Raw genomic sequence first — 21,391 nt, 5'->3', positions numbered from 1 at the left:
TTTAAAGAGCAGAATCATCAAACAAATGCGCTGACACAGAGACTATGAGGAAATACCTGGAAAGCATGGTGCTCCCTGAGGGTGTGAAACTGAAGGGGACCTTCAACACACTCCTCTAACTCTCTATCAGTACTGTAGTCGGACGTGAGGATGATTTTGTTAAAGTCATCCCTTGATCTGCCAAAGTAGTTTGTCCACATGGAGGAGCTGAAGATGCCATGGGGATGCCTTCCTTCAGCCATGTTGAAGGTCTTTTATAATAGCCTTGGTAGCAGTCTGAGTGAACACCCACAGGCCCTGCTGCCATGCTGTCTCACCCCACAGTCCCAGAACTGAAATTGGTACTCCAAAATCAGATTGGCATACTGAATGCAAGGCTGTCCATGACCTATTCAGATAGACGATCAGTCCCAAGTTCTCTCTTTCTCTACGCCAACTTCTCTAATAATGCAGGCACAAACCAAATGCCAGCGTAGCCTGAGAGGTCATCCTCCTGTTGTGGCAATTGTCTTGGAGAGGATTAGGACAGACCTGGTCACTTTCCTGACTACGGAAGATAATCAAGAAAATGCTGACGGCCTGCTGTAGGCATGTTAATATAGTGAACGAGAGGACCAGTAACCTGACTCAGCAAAATGAGATTTGTTAAAGGCATTCCTGAGATTGCAGATACAAGCAAAAATCTCCGTAAGTAAGCCTCACGGTAGAGTTAATGGGGCAAGGGAACTCATGAACTCCTAAGTGTTCCCTCCCTTGTCAGACTGAATGCTTTCATTTCTAAAGGGACACACAAGCGTGAACACTACAGTCACAAAGAGCTTTGCCTACGTATGTATAGTCTGCTTTCTCCTTTGACCACGTAAGGTGCCTGCGTTGCAATCTCCTTTCCTAAGGGCACATGCTACTCTATGCTAACTAATTAAACGTACTGTAATATATCCAAGATTGATTTCCGGAGGGGGGGTTTCCTACTTTGTATCATTTTACAGAGTGAAGACGATACATGCAAAAAAGTAGGATATGCAGAAAGTATTTACTTACAAAGGAACTTCTATGGCAAAATCAAATCAATTATTTATGATTTTAAAATATTTTATTTGTTTAATTAATATCACAAATGCATGTGGAAAAATAATAATAATATAGCAAAAATTAAAATGAAAATTGCATCTCCCTGGTCTCCTTCCCAGAGGCATCGTTTGGACTAATTGGTTGTTTCTTTTTCAGATATCCATGCAGGACCATAACATTGAGAACATACTGCTGTTTCTGATTATGGAGTTTGAAACATAGTCCAAAGCTCCTGATTTGTATAGATTTAAAGTTTCTATGCACCCTTCTTTTGGATAACCCATCCCTTCTAGTGTACACAGTTGATTAGTGGCACCTCAATTCCCTTCCCCAGGTCTCCTCCTTCCTTCAACATATCACCTGCCTCTTCCTACCCAACATCTGGCAAGCAGTGATGTGTTCTGGTCCTGAGTCTGCCTTCTCCACACTGTTAAGGAAATGCAGCCTTCTAAGACCTGTTGGTTTAGTTTGGTTTGGTTTGGTTTGGTTTGGTTTGGTTTGGTTTGGTTTGGTTTGGTTTGGTTTGGTTTGGTTTGATTTGGTTTGGTTAACGTTGCCTAAGGCGTTTCACATCTTGAAGGCCTTGGGTTTCTTGTGAATAAAGGTACGAGTCTGTATATTCATTTGATAGTTAAAAGATGTCTGAATTTCTCCTGGTTTTTATGGATAAAAAAAAAAAAATTCGGAATACCGAATGGCTTAGAAGCACCTGAAAAAATGTTCAGCATCCTTAATCATCAGGGAAATGCAAATCAAAGCAACCCTGAGATTCCACCTCACACCAGTCAGAATGGCTAAGATCAAAATCTCAGGTGACAGCAGATGCTGGTGAGGATGTGGAGAAAGAGGAACACTCCTCCATTGTGGGTGGGATTGCAAGCTTGTACAACCACTCTGGAAATCAGTCTGGCGGTTCCTCAGAAAATTGGACATAATACTACCGGAGGATCCAGCAATACCCCTCCTGGGCATATATCCAGAAGATGTCCCAACCGGTAAAAAGGACACATGCTCCACTATGTTCATAGCAGCCCTATTTATAATAGCCAGAAGCTGGAAAGAACCCAGATGTCCCTCAACAGAGGAATGGATACAGAAATTATGGTACATTTACACAATGGAGTACTACTCAGCTATTAAAAAGAATGAATTTATGAAATTCCTAGCCAAATGGATGGACCTGGAGGGCATCATCTTGAGTGAAGTAACACAATCACAAAAGAACTCACACAATATGTATTCACTGATAAGTGGATATTAGCCCAAACCTTAGGATACCCAAGATATAAGATACAATTTGCTAAACGCATGAAACTCAAGAAGAATGAAGACCAAAGTGTGGACACTGTGCCCCTTCTTAGAATTGGGAACAAAACACCCATGGAAGGAGTTACAGAGACAAAGTTTGGAGCTGTGATGAAAGGATGGACCATTTAGAGACTGCCGTATCCAGGGATCCATCCCATAATCAGCTTCTAAACGCTGACACCATTGCATACACTAGCAAGATTTTGCTGAAAGGACCCAAATATAGCTGTCTCTTGTGAGACGATGCCGGGGCCTAGCAAACACAGGAGTGGATGTTCACAGTCAGCTATTGGATGTATCACAGGGCTCCCAATGGAGAAGCTAGAGAAAGTACCCAAGGAGCTAAAGGGATTTGCAACCCTATTGTTGGAACAACATGATGTACTAACCAGAACCCCGGAGCTCTTGTCTCTAGCTGCATATGTATCGAAAGATGGCCTAGTCGGCCATCACTGGAAAGAGAGGCCCATTGGACTTGCAAACTTTATATGCCCCAATATAGGGGAATGCCAGGGCCAAAAGAATGGGAATGGGTGGGTAGGGAAGTGGGGGGCGCTATGGGGGACTTTTGGGATAGCATTGGAAATGTAATTGAGGAAAATATGTAATAAAAATATTAAAAATTAAAAAAAAATTTACAAGCATTTGTAAGCATTTGAGAACTCTAAGAAATGTTTGTGCTAACTTGCTAAGTTCAAAAGACTTCAGTGTTAGCTTTCATAGTTTGTAGTTTAGATTTTATCGTTAGGTCCTTGATGTATTCTGACAGTTTCAGACATGAAGTTATGCTTTTATTTGGTTTGATTTGGTTTGGTTTGGTTTACTGATGACCAGATAGTCCAGCATCGTTTTTTTTTAAAAAAACATCTTTATCTTCTTTAGAAACTTATTTTCTTTAGAAACATTTTATTACATTCATATACAAAGTGTGTGTGTGTGTGTGTGTGTGTGTGTGTGTGTGTGTGTGTGTGTGTGTGTGTGTGAAGTCAGCAGACAACTTGCCAGAGTCTGCACTCTCCTTTGACCATGTAAGTCCCAGGAATTAAAATCAAATCCGATCATATAGATTTAAATGCTTCTATCCATGGAGGTATCCAAGCTGGCCTTCCATTAGATTACATGTCATCTCTTAAAATAAAGCAGTTGAATTATGTGTGAGGATTTACCTCTCGTCAATTACACATTCTTGTTTAAATTTTATTTATTTATGCATATGGGTTTGCATTGTATGCCTGCATGACACAAGAGAGTATCAGATCTCATTGTAGATGGTTGTGAGCTGCCGTGTGGTTGCTGGGAATTGAACTCAGGACCTCTGGACATGAAGCCAGTGCTTTTAACCACTGAGCCATGTCTCTACCCTGAATTACACATTCTTAAATACTGTATTGTGCTGTTGTTTGTTCTACAGTGCTAGAGGCATACCCAGGGCCACACATAGACAAGTAACCTATACCGATCAGCATACTCAGTCAGTCGTTATTTTCAGCTTTCAAGCCCTGAAATTGGGTACCATAAATGTTCCAACTTTGCTCTTCCTTAAAATTTGAATAAAAATGGATACCATAATCTCATATATTTGAATATTTGGTTCCCAGCAGGTGGAATCATTTAAGAGGATTAGGGGGTAAGGCCATGTTGGAGGAGCATGTAGTCTTTGAGGCTTCAAAAGCCCATACAATTCCCAACTAGCTCTCTCTCTCTCTCTCTCCCTCTGGCCCATGCTTGTGGACCAGATGTAAGCTTTCAGCTACTGCTTTGTAGATGAAAATGTAGACATGATCTGGCAGCTAGCCTACCTGGCACACTGCACATCTAACATGAAGCATGGCACGCCATGTTCCTGAAGTCAGATCCCTGAATTCTAAAGCAGCATAAGGACCTGGTAGCTGACCTGCAGGGGAATCTGTACTCTCAACATCTCCTTTAATGTACCTCTTCTGCATAGACACCCTGATGCTATGATCACTCACTACCCATAATGAAGCTTCCACTGTATGAATGGTTGTTCACAATACAGCAGATGCTGTCCCCTGAACTGTCTCCAAAGCAGTTTATCTCCAAACACCTTGCTGTCTTGTCACAGGACCCCTTTAATAACAGCACTGCTCCATTGTCAGGCCAGCATGTCTGCTGCCATGATCACTGCTGATAGCCATGAAACTCTCTATTCTGGGCATTGCCTTGGTCATGATGTCTTATCAAAGCAATAGAAAAGCAACTGCGATGAGTTTCCTTTACTTTACACCTAAATTTAAAAAAAAAATGGCAAATTCTATAAAAATTTCTGCTAGGATTTTGTTTAGGATATGACTGGGATTATGTGAAATCTATGCAACAATCTAGCGTTAACTAACATGCTAACAAATGTGGACAGCCAGGCATGGTGGCTCACACTTGTCGTCTCAGCACGTGGAGAGTTGACTAGTTTGACTACATACAGAGAACCTCTCTCAACAAAACAAAAACTGAATCAAAATCTTACACAAGCCTCCCACTGTGGGAATACAGTATAGGCCTTCATTTATTTAACTCTTTAAATTCTCTCAACAGTGTTTGGTAGTGTAGCATTATTGTCTAGGTTTTAGCTGTTTTATAGTCTAAGATGGTGATCCACAATGTTATGTAATTTTAATGTCTCATCAGACAGCTCATTCCCAGGTTAAACTTCATTTGATGACAACTCATTGCCCTATTATTATGCTTTCATTGACCTTGATAATATTTTTTAAGATCTTGCATCTTCTTGGGAAATATTTGTTAGGTTTTGTTGTTGTTGTTGTTGTTCTGGCTTCCAAGTTATGTTGGTTCTATGAGCAGAAAGCACTTTCAACACTTGAAAACTGTAAGCATTTATAGAAAACAAACATCTTCCTAAAATTTAAGGTTGTAGAGTCTCCTTTGATAGAAAGATTTGATCCCCGTGGGTTTGTGTGCATCCCTTCCTAATTCTATCAAGGTTTTATTTTCTTTTGAAGTTCCATAGCTGGATCCACAAGCATTTAAGATTATTATGTCTTCATGACAAAGATATTCCTTCATTATTATAGAACTGTCCCTTGTAGTATCTAGTTAACAAAGTGTACAGTGTATGTTACTAATATAGCTACTTCAGCTTTCTAAAGATTAGTAGTCACATGAAACAGGGTTTTCCCACACTTTTAACCTACTTGGGTTTTTTTCCTATTTGTTTTTATATTTAAAGTGTACTTCTTATATTCAGAGAGGGATTTTTATAGACAATAAACAGCTGAGTATTGCATTTTCATATACTCTGATGCTCTCATTCTTTAATTATTTTATTGAAACCATTTACACTTGGTGGTTGTTGATAGGACTGAATTAAGCACTAACATCTTGCTAATTGCATTTTGTGTTTATATCTGGTTTTGTTGTCTTCTGTTTACTTCTGATTATATAACTTTATTATCAGCTAATAATCAGTGCAAAAGTATGAAAAGTTTACCGACATTTAAAATTTATCAGTCTGATGGTTATAAGTTGGTTACTTGAACTTACAAAAAAAAAATCCTAAAATCAGAATAAAGTATAATGATTATATCACAGATTTATGGGCCAGAATGTATTCTCAATTAGTAGTTTGTCCCAGTATGTTTAGTTGCCACATTTGACCTCATGCATTTGATGCGTTCAGTATTTTGGGTTTCATTTATCAGCATTACTGTTTGGTCTCTTATTTATATTTCCTTTAAAATATTTTAAGTTGTTCTGTGTAAACAGAATACGCATTAAATCGAAGTACAGTATACTTAACATATGTTCAAATAATACTATAACATTTTACAATCGTTTAGGGAATTTAAATTTGTAAATTCCTGTTCCCCTTCCTATGTGATCGAAGGCTGATTGTACACTTTCCTGTGGACATGGTATACATTCACACACACTTGTTACTAATTTTGAACTAAAGAGTCAATGACCTTTTTAAATGTTTATACTTTAAAAATGTATTTGTATTATATTTTATCATTCCTGTAGATTTTTGTTGATGTATCTCTGATGAATATTTATTTTGTCTTTAAAAAAACATAAAAATGTCTTAAAAAGCAGGTCTGTGGACAACCAATTCATTTTTATTTCTTTAAATTTTTTAAATTTCTCCTCTGCTTTAAAAGATAACATCCCATGTTCTAAACGTTGATCTTACTTTAGTTGGGGGGTTGTAGTCATGCTGACTCTTTGAGCATCGTAGGTTTTGTGTTTCCCCTTTCAATGCTATCAGTGTTGCTTCATGGGTTTGAAGCACCACAGTTGAGCACATATACATTTAAGATTGCCATGTCTTCTTGGTGAATGTCAGCATTCATTATTGTGGAATTTGCCTGTGTACCATCCCAATTTCTAACATGTGCATTGACTGCTAATAATACAACCCACGGAAACAAGAAATGATTTACTTAATCTCATCATCTCAGAGGTTTACATTCATGGTCATCTTAATTCATTGTTTAGGTCTGTTGTAAGATGAAAACATGGCAGAAGGGCAGGGTACTTCCAGGCAGCCAGGAAGAGAAAGTGAACAAAGCCAGGAACAACATAAGCCTTTCAATAGCACACTCCTAGTGATACACTCTATCCTCTCATCACCTCACTTCACAGTTTCAGCACATCCTGATAATCCATTCCATGATGAACCCACCAAGGCTTTGGACCATTCATTAGGTCAGTATCTTCAGCGTCCAGTCACCTTCCAATAGCAGCTGGGGACAAAGTTTTGGGGGTGCTCTTCAGATCTAAACCACAACAGATTGAAAGTTTTTTTTTTAACTTGCTATAATTATATGTGACTTGTCTTCTGGTTTCCATAGCTTCTGATGGTGGTGCATGATAATTCTTCTACATATGCAATGCACCTATTTTATTCAGATTTTTCTGAATCCTACCAATTAAAGTATGATCTATCTAATGGTATAGGTTAAAAAAGGAAGAGACACTTGTCATTCTCTTTGGTTTTTCTGAGTTTCTGTGATTAAATAATTTGAAGTCTTTTATTACATCTAAAATAATTAACTGATATTCCTTCGATTGCATGTACACATGTATAATGCTAAGTACTGTCTGGCACCTTGGGTGTCCTGTTTTACTTCTTGGTGTCTTTTTTCTTTATACACTGATACCTTAGGTTTTAGTATAATTACTTTAAGAATTGTATTATTTTAAGGTAATTTCTGTCTTCAAATTTATGATACTTTCTCTAGATGTGTTCATTCTGCTGAAGAGCCATCAAAAATCTTATCTCCTGTTCTTCATATGTAGTAGTTCTTTCATCTGAAGACTCATATTAGTTCATTCATTTGTTCCCCTGGACATTCATTGGGGCTACTTACATATCTATATGCTTTTTCTAACATCATCATGACTAAATCTGCTTCACACATCATTTTAGTTGATGTAAGTGTACTCTTTATAAAGTTAGCCATGCTATCATAAAGTCTTTGTGTTTAAAGTAGGGTGTGTTGGGGTAAAGATGGAAGTGTGAACATAAAAAGTAAGGATAAAAATATCACCATGTTGACTGAAAATGAACATTGAATTAAGAAAGAATAGATTTACAGCAACATAAAAACATTAACTAAAAAGCAGAACTAAGAAATCAAGGTAGCATAAATAGAAATGAAACACTAAAATTAATACCAGCTCTACAAAAAAGATAAAAGAAGAACAACAAACAAAGACAAAATAGAATGATTCATGCCTATATCAATTAGAATGCTAAGTATGAGTGGGACAATGGTCCTAATTAAAGTCAGATAGTGTCATTTGCCAAAGGGTTAAAAATCAAGAGCCAAGCACATGCTGAAGGATGTGCTTCTATCATAACCCATAGAGCTCAGGATGATAAAAACACAGATAAGTTGTTAGTAAAATGGTAGCAAAAATAATATACATAAACATAAAACATCGTGACATTACCATGGCTGCATCAAGATAATATTGCTGAAGCTACATAAAGAGAGTTATAGCAAAAAAAAAAAAATAGTGGGTCCATCAAGAAGACATCAATACTAAATGCATTAGTGTATAATTAAAAGAACTGATACAAAATTCGCCAAAACTAAAGCCGGGAAGGCAAGGTGGCTGAGTGAGGAGAGGTGTGTGCTGTCAAGTCTGACAACCTGAGTTCTATCACAACCCATAAAATAGAAGGAGAGAACCAAATCCTACAAGGTGCCCTCTGAACTCTACACACAAATCATGGCACATGAGCACACACACCACAGACACACACCGGGAGAAAGGTACACAAATACACACAAATAATAGCAATAATAGCAATAGTAATAATGTTTAAGAAAGAACTAAAAGAAAATGTCAGATAGACAAATACTCAACATGGTGGGAAAGTTTTAACACAGTTTTCTCAGTAAAAATATACACAATTTGAACAATACTACCAACAAACTTAACCGAATTGGCGGTTACAAATCAGAATTTAAATAATCAAAACATATCTACAGAAAAAAAAAAAACAAGATGTCTTTGAAAGTGAGGCAGTCCACCATTGGCAGGTTAATCATTAATATCTTTTAAAGACTAGGTGAGTGCATTTCTCAAAGTAAATACACAGAATATCATATATAAATATTTGATCACAGGAGAAAAATGTGAACAAATATTGAACTCTGTATAATATGCATGCTGAAGCATTTAGAAAGAAACATGCTACTGTCTATAAGTCATTTAGAAATACACAAAAATGATATGTATTTAATAGGAAAAGATGTGAGCAAATGGGTCAGCATTTGATAAAAATAAAAAGCAACCAGTAATAGAAATGGGGATAGAAAGGAGATGAACAGTAACTGTAAAGCTATTTAAGTTTTCATATTTTAAGATTGATAAATTAGATAATAAGCTGGAGGGTGAAGGAAAAGTAAAATAAAACTTCATAAAAATAAAAGCAAACTAGAATTTATGGCCAACAGAGTGCACTACCAAACACAGGGGATGAAAATTATTCAGACTAAAGCAAAAAATAATCCAGTTGAGAAAGAAAGAAAGAAAGAAAGAAAGAAAGAAAGAAAGAAAGAAAGAAAGAAAGAAAGAAAGAAAGGAAGGAAGGAAGGAAGGAAGGAAGGAAGGAAGGGAAGAAAGGAAGGAAGAGAGAGGGGTGGGGTGGGGGGAGGGAGGGAGGAAGGAAGGAAGGAAGGAAGGAAGGAAGGAAGGAAGGAAGGAAGGAAGGAAGGAAGAAAATGGCAATGATAAATATACAGGTAAATGGAAACTGATGTTCATTTCATTAATTTATTTAAACATAATTAAATGTTTAAACCACAATAAGCAAATATATTTGATGGTTTAAAAGACATTTAGAAGTATAATGGTCTCAGCCAACCATCAGACTGAGCACAGAGATCCCAATGGATGAGTTGGGGGAAAGACTGAAGGAGCTGAGGGGGTTTGCAACCCCATAGGAAGAACAACAAAACCAACCAACCAGACCCCTCAGAGCTCCCAGGGACTAAACCACCAACCAAAAAGTACATACACAAAGAGCATACATAGCAGAGGGTGGCCTTATTGGAATCACTGGGAGGGGAGGCCCTGGGTCCTGTGAAGACTTGATGACCCAGGGTAGGGGAATGCTAGGGTGGGGAGGTGGGAGTGGGTGGGTGGGGGAGCACCCTCATAGAAGCAGAGAGAGGGTCTTGGGATAGGGGTTTGTGGAAGGGAAACTGGGAAGGGAGATAACATTTGAAATGTAAATAAATAAAATAACCAATAAAAACAGAAGCATAATGGATGGCATTAACAGCACAAAGACAAAGAAAACTGAAGCACATGATGAAATTCTTAAACTATGGTCATCTAAAGATGGAGGCAAGAAGTTTTGAGGCAATATCCAAAACAAAGGCATGTGGCTTATAAATTAATAGTGGAAACAATATCTAATACCTGTCCTTGGTCCAATATATCAATTGAAGGTAAGGAAAGAAGGGCAATGAACACTTTTTTAAAAAGTGACAGCTTTAGTTTTTCTCTTTCTCTTCTGGTCCCAGACGCTGCAGGAGCTGCGGGTTACCGTGCAGACATGGTCAAGTCCAAGAACCACACCACATACAACCAGTACCGCAAATGGCACAGAAATGGCATCAAGAAACCCCGGCTGCAAAGATACGAATCTCTTAAGGGGGTTGACCCCAAGTTCCCGAGGAACATGCGCTTTGCCAAGAAGCACAACAAGAAAGGCTTGAAGAAGATGCTGGCCATAATGCAAAGGCAGTGAGTACGCGCACAGAGGCCATCAAGGCCCAGGTGAAGCCTCAGGCCATCAAATCCAAGATGGCAAAAGCCCAAACTCAAGCGGCTGGCTTTCATCGCTCACCCTAAGCTTGGGAAGCAGATTCGAAGCTACGTGGCCAAGGGTCAGAGGCTCTGCCAACCGAAGCCTAAGGTTCAAACCAAGGCAGGGCCCAAAGCTCCAGCTAAGGCCCAGGCTTCATCTCCAGCCCAGGCTCCCAAAGGTGCTCAGGCCCCTGTGAAGACCCCATACAAAAGGTTCCTGCCAGTGTGAAGACAGACAGACTGCTCTGACACACCTCCCCACACACTATTTGCAGATGACCAGTGTCCTATGCTGTTCTTACAAATAAACTCAGGCAAGATGTGTTAAAAAAAAAAGTGACAGCTTTAAACCCAAATATATATATACACATGTATATGTATATGTATATTCTGTATACCCCAGTTAAAAGGCAAGTAGATAAGAGGTAGTGAGAAAGAAGTACCTATATGCTTGTTACAAAAGAAAAATTAATTCAACTTTAAGTACAAAGTCATATGTAAAATAACAGGCAAATGAAAAATCTGTAAAATGCAGCCCTTCCCTTGGTCCCAGAAAGTTATAATAGCTATCCTAATAAGTTTTCTAAATAGATCTAAAAATATTGACTATCAGAATAGTAGAACTACATGCACAGGATCGACTTCAAAGCAAATAGTATTAACAATTATGAAGAGCAGTGTGTCATCTTAATAAATAGCTCCATAGATAAAACAGATTTCCCAATATGTATCAAAAAGACATAATATGGGCTGGAGAGACAGCTCAGTGATTAAGAGAACTGGCTTTGAGATGTCCTGAGTTCAATAGCCAACACTCAGATAGTGGTTCACAATCACTCATAATTCCAGTTTTCAGGGACCTGATGTCCTCTTCTGACCACCATGGGCACCTAGCACACATGTGGTACATGGGCACAAATGGTGGCAAAATACCCATACACATGGAACTATAAAATATATTATTTCAAAGATAACTTTTAAAAATCCTATATGTGGGGTTGGGCGGTGGTGGCGCACGCCTTTAATCCCAGCACTTGGGAGGCAAAGGCAGGCAGATTTCTGAGTTCGAAGCCAGCCTGGTCTACAGAGTGAGTTCCAGGACAGCCAGGGCTACACAGAGAAACCCTGTTTCAAAAAAACCAAACAAACAAACAAAAAATCCTATATGTGAGTGGATCCAATAACAAAATTGGAAATCCAAAAAGCAAAATCTGGGAAAGCTAGAAACATAAATAGACAAATAACACAGGTAAATTAGAGAATTCAACACTCCTTTAGTAACTGAGAGAGCATGAGACAAAAATTCAGTAAGATACACAAGCTTTGAATAGCACTGTCCAGCAGGCTGAGCCAACAGAACAATGCAGCCCATGCCAAACAGAATCCTCTCTTGCATACCCACTAGGTCAGACCTAGAAAACACATGCTGACCTAGAAAACAAACACAAAGTCAAATAATTGAAGCCATCCAGGTTGTGGATTTTCTTTAAACCAACAATGGGGTTAAATTAGAATTTATTTTCTTAAAATCCTAAAACATTTGTACATCAAACAACAGGTATCTATATTCCATATCAGTCCCACAAAATTAACAAGAAAATGAGAAAATATTTTAAATTCAATCAAAATAGAAGCACCACCCAGATGACCCGGTGTGAGTGGACTGGAGCAGCTTGCAGCTTATATATGTATGTTAGAAAAAACCACAAAGGTCTTGAGTGAATGACAGAAGAAAGTATCGACAAACTCTAGTCTGACTTGTTTATAAATAAAGTTTTATTGAAATGCAGCAACACCTATCCATTTGTGCATTGTCTCTGGGTGCTTTCATTACTGCAGAGGAAGAATGAGAGAGTTGCAACAAAGACTTTAGGACACAGATCACAAAGCCTGAATGTATGTGCTACTAGATCCTATAGGGAAAAGCTGCCAACACTTGATCTAAGGTACCATTTCAAGAAACCAAACAAAATAAATAAATCAAACCCGAAGTAAGCAGCAAAAACGAAATAATGAACCTGAACAAGGAGGAAAGTGAAAAATGAATCAATAAAACGATAGCTAGATATTTTAAAGAAATCAACAAAATCGATAAACTTCTAGCCAGATTTGCCAAGATAATGAAGAGATGGAGTTCAAATTCCCAATGTCAGAAATACAAAAGGGAGCACCCTGAAAATGGGTGACAGGTGATGAGCTATTACAAAATCCTCTGCGCTGTTGACAAAACCCAAACTGTCTTGAGCCTGATTCACTAACCCCCAACTCTTTGAAAGAGGTACAAGTATTTTCCTGAGGGCAACATTCTGCACTCTGCAGAAAGCAAGGCCTTTTAGTAAAAATATAGCTAGAGACCATCCCTAGGAAATTGTTTCTTTAAAAACTTAATTCCATTCAAGCACACATTTATTATCTTACAAGGAACCTTCTAATTCTAGAACTATCCTTCCACTTTTCCAAGTTTAGTACATTGTCTATTTCCTGGAAATACATATTGCAGCCTGTAAGTGGAGTTTAAGTGAGAACACGGTCTTACTATAACTCTAAGAGCAGAGAAATGTTCAGAGAAGAATTTTTTACTCTTGAAGAGTGGTAATGGGGGTGGTAAAGAAGAAGAAGAAGAAAAAAAATACACGTCTAGGAGAGCAGGCCAGGAAAGTGTCATCAGACAGAACTGTGAGCTGTGGGGAGCTAATACGTTTTAATATATTCTGGCTCTGTTTTAAAACAGCCTGTTTAAAAAAAAATAACCATTCTAATCTGGATTACCACTCTCTCAATTACCATCTCTTGGATAAGCAGGCATGTATGAAACATTTTGCAATAGAATCACCATTTCCCAGGTCCTGATGGGCTAGATTTTGTCTTGTCCTATTTTTGACCACACACACTCACAAATCTTTCTTTAAATCAGTCATGAAGTTGTTCAAAACTTTTAATCCGCACACAGAGATGTGGCACCTATCACTGTCCTTGTGCCTTGCCATGAAATTAAGATGACGAAACGGGCTTGGGAGGGGGTTGCAGTTCACCTTCAAATTTTGAGCATTCCAATGGTATTTCTATGTGAAAAGTTTAATGAAAAACTAGATTGCTCTAATTTGGGACGTATAAGTCATTGCAAATTTAAATTGTTTTAAAAAATAATAAGCAAGCTCTTGAGTCATACTGAATGATTCAGCCATGAATTCTTGAGAGGATTAATTTAAAACAGCTCCAAAGACACAATCATGCCTACTCTCAGAAAGACAGAAGAGAATAACAGAAAAGGTAAGTGATTTTAGAGGCGGGGGATGGGGGTGGGGGAGTGAAGAATCAGAACAAGTAGAACCTTGCTAGCCAATCAGAGCAGGGATGCACAAGAGGGGAGGTGGCCTGTGGACTTGGGTGGAAACAGTCCTCAGAACACATTTCACATTCTCACCATCTCCTTCTCCCTTTTCCTTCTTACTGAATTCCTAACGGCAAGTAGATGTTTGTATTGTTCACGTTCTAGGGACCAGGAAGCCCTCACGTTTTGAGATCCAACTCTCAAAACCAAGGAATATACAGAAGTCAGAGTCATACTTTTGTCTTCTCCTTCAGAAACGAATCCAGAACAAGTTACTGCTGCCTCGGCACAGAGAGGATACTCTGCATTCCTTCCCACAGACCCAGTGTCTGTGCCTTACTTCACCTGTCACCTGTGTTCCTCACAGTTTCCCTGAGAGCGGTACTAATGTGGAAAGGGACCCTGGGGGCCTAGATCTGCCTCTTCCATAGTGCCTGCTTGTCAAACAATTGATGGCCTTGAAACAATATAGTGTCCAGATCTAGAATTCTGGGTTATCCATGCCCTACATGGCTCCTTCATTGATTCATTGACTGTTGAGTTATTAAGAATTTAGGAAGGTAGAGTATATCGGAGTTATGCCATGCAGTTATGGGCTAAACAACAGGTTACAAAAGGTTATTTTCCTTTGTTCTGACACAACCATCCCTCTTTTCTAGGTCTTCCTTTTATTTTATTTTTTTCAATTTTTTATTAGATATTTTCTTCTTTTGCTATCCTGAAAGTCCCATATACTCTCCCCACACCCTGCTCCCCTACCCACCCACTCCCACTTCTTGGCACTGGCATTCCCCTGTACTGGGTCATAAAAAGTTTGCAAGACCAAGGGGCCTCTCTTCCTAATGATGGCCGACTAGGCCAGCTTCTGCTACATATGCAGCTAGAGACACGAGCTCTGGGGGGTACTGACTAGTTCATATTGTTGTTCCACCTATAGGATTGCAGACCCCTTCAGCTCCCTGGGTACTTTCTCTGGCTCTTCCATTGGGGGCCCTGTGTTCCATCCAATAGATGACTGAGAGCATGCACTTCTGTGTTTGCCAGGCACTGGCATAGCTTCACAAGAGAGCTATATCAGGGTCCTTTCAGCAAAATCTTGCTGGCATTGTGCAATAGTGTCTGCATTTGGTGGCTGATTACGGGATGGATCTCCGGGTGTGGCAGTCTCTGGATGGTCCATCCTCTCATCTTAGCTCCAAACTTTGTCTCTGTAACTCCTTCCATGGGTATTTTGTCCCCTATTCTAATAGGTCTTCCTTTTTAACCAAGGAAAGGCATTTGAACCAAGATGATATTTAGGTTTTCCTAATGTAACATATAATATATATATATATATATATATATATATTGTGTACTATATTACATACTATATAATAGAAGTGTTGCTTATATTACTTATGAACATATCACATTGTCTTTTTTAAGATTTATGTATATGAGTACACTGTAGCTGTACAGATGGTTGTGAGCCTTTATGTGGTTGTTGGGAATTGAATTTTAGGACTTCTGCTCGCTCTGTCGGCCCAAACATTTATTTATTATTATACATAAGTACACTGTAACTATCTTCAGATGCTCCAGAAAATGACGCCAGATCTCATTACGGGTGGTTGTGAGCCACCATATGGTCAATGGGATTTGAACTCAGGACCTTCAGAAGAGCAGTCAGTGCTCTTGCCCGCTGAGCCATCTCACCAGCCCTCACATTATCTTAAAATAAAAAATAAATCCTTAAGTTTGATAACTGGAAGAAAATAAATCTTAATATAGAGCAAGCCAAAGCACCAAAAGATCCTGAAGAAACCTCCAAGATGGCGCAATAAGGTGCAGCATGTCCTGCCCTTTGTTCTTAGAAAATTTGCTTTGCTGCTTTAGTTTATCATTGATACTTGAAAATTCACTTTATCACTTGTTAAAAATAAGTTATTTCCGTATGAGAGAGTTTATCTAGAGACTAAGAATCCGTGAACACAGCATGCTTTCATGAAGGTGGGGCCAGTCAGCTGGTAAACAGCAGTCATAGGTGGAGGCTAAGCCAGAGTAACAGTGAAATCGCCTCTGGCGGCTATTTTTACATTCTGGCTCCTTTCCCAAAAGACTTGCAATAATTCTTTTAAATTGTGGCCCCAAACCATAAATTGTGTTAGACAGAGCAGGTCCTAAGGGGCTTGACTACCTCCCTAATCATGACCTTGTCTCGTTCCCCAACCCCTAACTTTCTGATTTGCAACAAGCAACTGATTTGCAATAAGTTAGACAAGAACTACTGAGAAAAGTAAGTCAGCTGGGTGTTTACTACCTGGAAGAATTTCCCCTAAAATAGAGAAAACACAAAATATTATTCAAAAGGAAAATAACCCTCAAATGGCATTGATAAATAACAATCACTTTCAAAAGTCTACAGATTTGAGTGAAAACAACTGTTTCGATTCAAGTCACTTCCAGGGTTCCCAGAGAATTATATTTTTCTCCTCTGCATAGGTTCTTACGTTGAGATATTCAAAATCAGATTCAAAAAGGCTAGAACTGCTTCTGGCCACACAGGAGCAGGGAACTTCTTGTTCAAAGAGCTCACAGTGACCTATCCTGAGATGCAACCTGGGACAGAGGCAGAGCCAGAACAAAAGTTCTAAGAGACCTGACACAGAAAATAGGTCTGTTCTGTTCTTTCAATAAAAAAAAGCCAGGAATATGTGCAGCAAGAATTCATATTATCACAGTATTTCTTTCTTGTGAGCTACAAGCTAAGGACAGAGAGTTCTCGTCTAACTGAAATTTACACACACACAAAATATTTTGTTTGTTTATTTTCAAGACAGGGTTTCTCCATGGAGCCCTGGCTGTTCTGGAACTCACTCTGTAGACTGAGCTGGTCTTGAACTCATAGATCTGCCTGCCTCTGCATCCCAAGTGCTGGAATTAAAAGTGTGCGCCACCACTGGTCATCACAGAAACCAATTTTTAATCTATGTATGTCTGGTGCTGTATCAGTGACACATGAAGACTAAAAATTTATTCATTATTTACATGAAACTCAGTTTAACTGAGTCTGTGCTTCATTTACTAAACTTGAGAGCCTGGCATATCTTTCAAAATTATCTGCAAATGAACTTGGCTCAGAGTTTTTGTTTGTTTTTGGTTTTTGGGTTTTGGTTTGTTTTTTGTTTTTGTTTTTGTTTTTTTTACCATTAGCCTACACATGTCCTTCAGACCCTTAAAACCAATTTATTTCTTAAGATGTCCACTTTAATGTCTAGTAGGCATTGAAAATTCAACTGAATAATCACCTCCATTAATCCATAGCTCAGCTCCTGCTACCTGCAGATGCCTCTTTCTCTCCCTAGACTAGATACCCCCATAATCTCTCCTGCCCCTGACAGGTCCATTGTTTGAGTTAAAGAGTGTCCTTCTTAATTACAATGTTCTGCCACTTCAAATAACTTTCTGTAATTTTCTTTTTGCATAACTTACATGAATCAGAAGAGCTCATAATTTTGCATCCCTATAAGTCTGAGACCAGGCAAAAGCCTTGGGCAGTTCAGATGATGAAGAAATAAGCCCCAAGGGTGCCCACACATTTCTCCTCTGCCAGAGATCTCTATTCCTTGGAACCAGAGTGGCTCTTGCCACATTTGTGTCCATCAACCAATAAATGCCTGTGCCTAAAGAAGGGCAAAGGTGTCTGCATTTGTAAGCTCGGCCCAGGTTTTCACCTTCCCTTCCAGAAGCTCCTCTGAGAACCTCTGTGAACTGCTAACTCCTGCTTGCAGGGGAAACATCTCACCGCCTGATACCCTCAGCCCCATAGCAGTTATTAAAGGAAACACTTAGCTCTGTACTTCTAGAGAGATACCTCTTTACTGACCGAAGGACAAAGGAGTGGGGTGACATCAAAAGAGAATGCACAAGATGTAACCCCGCAAGGTCCCGCTGCAGCTCAGAGAAGAGGATCCTGGGACATTCCTGCCTGTTCTTTCTTTGGTATGAACAGGGAGTGTTGTCAACGCTGTGAGACTTCATCCTATCAAACAGTGAGGTGTCTAAGAGCCACATAACAAGAGGAGCTCTTTTAAATAATCTGTGTAGATCAGTGAGTAGGGTTTCTAAGATTCTGCCAACTCTATGACTCTGGAATTCTCAGAGGAACAATCAACTCTTCTGTGACTTCATGTCACCTCAAAGGTAACAAAGATTCTGGAGAGGACCAGCCAAAGCAAAAATGGCCAACTACTTTATCAGGTTTTCAGATATTCAGGGCCACTTTGGAAGCTGGTGCTTTCTGTAACACAGTCTCACTGTGTCTTCCTGTCCAGAACAACTTCCCATATACCGTGTCAACCATGTCAAGTGCACATGTACAAATGCTCAGTAGGGTTAATGACATAATTTTCAAAAATAGGGGAGAAAGCATTTGAGAACAAAAATTAAATGTTGGGGAGGAAAGTACCTAGAATTCTGTCATCAAAACAGCAAAGAGGGCCTGAAGCCACAGTTCAGTGGCTAAAACTCAGGGTACTCTTATAGTAAACACAGGTTCATTCCCAGCACCCACCTGGTAGCTCACAACCATCTGTAACTCAAATTCCACAGGATCCAACACCCTCTTCTGACCACCTCAGGCACCAGGCAAGCACATGGGACATACACACACACACACACACACACACACACACACACACAGACATATGTTCATATACATAAAATAAACAAAGCTAAAAAGGTCATCAAGAATTATATAAGACCTGGGACAAATAATGTAAATATCAACACGTGTTGCTTATGTGAGGCACAAATAGGCTACAAGTTCCAAGAAAATCTGAAAATAATTGTATTGGAAAGAAAAATTGGCCACAAAAGTTTAATTTTAATAAGATTGACACTATTGTGACACGTTAACTTCCATATTATGCATTTTTCTGTTATCTCAGTTTTTAGGAAAACAATCAGATTTAAGTGGGATATATATCATAATGCATATAGATTGGATTTTAGTGTCAAAAGTTTCTGTGCCTTGTCAAAAACATTTGGGACATACTTTATTATGTTGTTGTGCCTTAGTTTCTGTTATAAAACAAAATGCATCTCTCAAGCATACATTAAAAAGTGTAATTATTTCTTTCTATTCTCCCAAATTAAAAAAAAAAAAAAAAAAGGTAACCTGGTTAACCTAGACAGACAAGTCCACAGGTAGCCAATCCAAACTGTGAAACTTGGAAGCTGCTTTGGGGATTTTATAGTTTGGCGTGGTGAATTCTTTTCAGTTGTCAAGAACATACATTTATCACCCCAAGTTAGTAAAATGCTTTCCCATGTTCTAAGAGGACGTTGGCAGAGTCGATTTCATTCCCACCGATGAATTTGCTAAGCTCCGACGCCCCCACCCCACCCCCACCATCATCCTCCTGGCTGCAGTAGAGTGATTGCTTTCCTAAAGATGGCTAAAATGTTTTCATCCTCCAATTTTACCACTTAATTCTCTCCAATTATCGCTTTTTAACTTGAATATTGTTCTTGGTAATTCTCTCAGGCCATCTGAAATCTGTACATGACAGCAATCATACGACTCAAAACAATCTCTTGCACATGTCACCACGAGGAAACTACCCACCCTGAGTATAGCTATTAATGTCAAACAGATTGTCATCTGTTAAAAAAAAAAAAAAGCATCAAAATCAGCTTCGGACAAAGTACTGCTCTATGGAAAAACACCAGGTTGTTTTGGGGGTTTTGTTTTGTTTTGTTTTGTTTTTTGTTTTTTAATGTACAACTGTCTTTAATGTCTGATTGAAATTTTTGAAGAATGAATTAGGGTGGAACCTGTCCCTGTTCTCTGAGATCCAGGGCAATGTACAGAGTATAGTTCCAGAACAGACTTTTTTTTAAAGCAAAGATACATTTGCCTCAGTTTCTAGTAAACATCGTAAAAGAAACGTTTGGATTCTAGCTCGGGTCGAGGACTCTATTTAGCCTATCGCAGCACAGACCTGTTATAAACGCTGGGACGTTTGCCATACCCCCACTTCCGGAAACTGAATTTAAAAAAAAAAAATCATACCTCGAAAGCAACGTGCATTGCGAGCTACACGTACTTAAGCCCCCTTTCCTGCCTCCCGAGATTGACACCAATGGCCTTTGGAATATACTTCACCTCCGAAAACTCAGACTAATTTGCCAACTCCTCCCCCACCATGCTCCCACCCTTGGTGCGTCTCTCTCGGGCTCCACACAGTGCCACCCCCAGAGCGCACCTGCACCCCTCCAAGTCTCTGCAGTGTGAAGTAGTGGCTCCCAGATCCCAGCCAAGCACCTACAAATGCTCCCCTACTCCCTCTGCTGCAAACTGTCCTCAAATTAATCACCCACCTCAGTCCCACTCTCCAAGCCCCACGTCCCTGTCTCCTTTCCTCCCTTGAAGATTTCGTCCCCCAAACACCTGTACACCCACGGCTGCCAGACATCAGGTGCCCACGCTGCGCCCTGCCCTACGCACTCTCAGCCCACTGAGGTTTCCCCATCAGGCTTCCCGGACGGCCACCTGGACCAGAGTACCTTCTGTCACCTCTGATCACCCGCAGACCGCCCCAATTGCCACCCCCACTAGCTTGGGAAAGAGACACCCACGATACCTGCCGCAAGGTCGGCGACCAGGGCCACCAGCAAGAGGGCCAGGCTCAGTGCGGAGCTGCGCGCTGGGGTCATGGCCACCCGGCGGCGGTGCAAGGCTTCGGGGTCCCAGAGAGCAGCCCGCAGCGCGGGCCGCTTTGAAGTTCCCGGGGCGCGGGAGGGGAGCGCAGCCGCGACACCCTTCGGAAGTGCGCGGTTGGCTCTAGTGGCAGCGGGCGCTCCCCTCCGCCGCCTCCCCCATCCCACGCCCCCCGCGGCTGGCGGCGCGCCGCTCCTGCCACTGGCCCCGCGGGCTGCCTCGAGGGACCGGGCCCGCCCCTGCCGCGCCTCCACGGGTACGACTGCCAGCCACCCTCCCGAGGGCGGGGCAGGAGACCGAGGGCGGAGGGGTGGCGGGGAGGTGACACCTCTTGTGGGCGAAGAGAAGCGGGCCGCGCCAGGTCCCCGAGATTAGCTTTTCCTTGTGGGGGTGGGAGTGGGGGGGTGGGTGAAGGAGAGCAAAGCCCAGCTGAGACTTTAAAGACACGTAGGACGGCAGCAGCTGCTTTCTCTACAGTCTCCTACAGAAGATCCACCTTTCTAGATCTCTCCACATTCATTTATTCGTCCCCCTAAATGTAACTAGCCTGAGCCAGGAGAACACCACAGGCTGTTCCTCCAGGCCTGCCCCACCCTGACAACCCCAGCTCTTGAGTCTGTGAAAGTGCTCCCTCTCTGTGACTCCCTGAAAAGGACCCCAGGCACCATTGC

General features: G+C 40.4%; 1 protein-coding gene across 1 annotated transcript in view; it reads right to left on the bottom strand.

Moving 5' to 3' along the window:
• Positions 1-20,865, bottom strand: part of Acvr1c (activin A receptor type 1C) — an 89,782-nt gene extending 68,917 nt beyond the window's left edge. Inside the window, exon 1 of the mRNA XM_021152763.3 lies at positions 20,644-20,865. Within this exon, the coding sequence (XP_021008422.1) occupies positions 20,644-20,716 (73 nt within the window). The 5' untranslated portion in view covers positions 20,717-20,865. The remainder of the gene's footprint in view (positions 1-20,643) is intronic.
• Positions 20,866-21,391: the final 526 nt, after the last annotated feature.

Source organism: Mus caroli, unplaced genomic scaffold (assembly GCF_978045245.1).
Source record: "Mus caroli unplaced genomic scaffold, Mus_caroli_1 scaffold_2, whole genome shotgun sequence".
NCBI lineage: Eukaryota > Metazoa > Chordata > Mammalia > Rodentia > Muridae > Mus > Mus caroli.
Note: the sequence above shows the minus strand (reverse complement) of the source record. Positions and strands in the feature narration are given on the sequence as shown.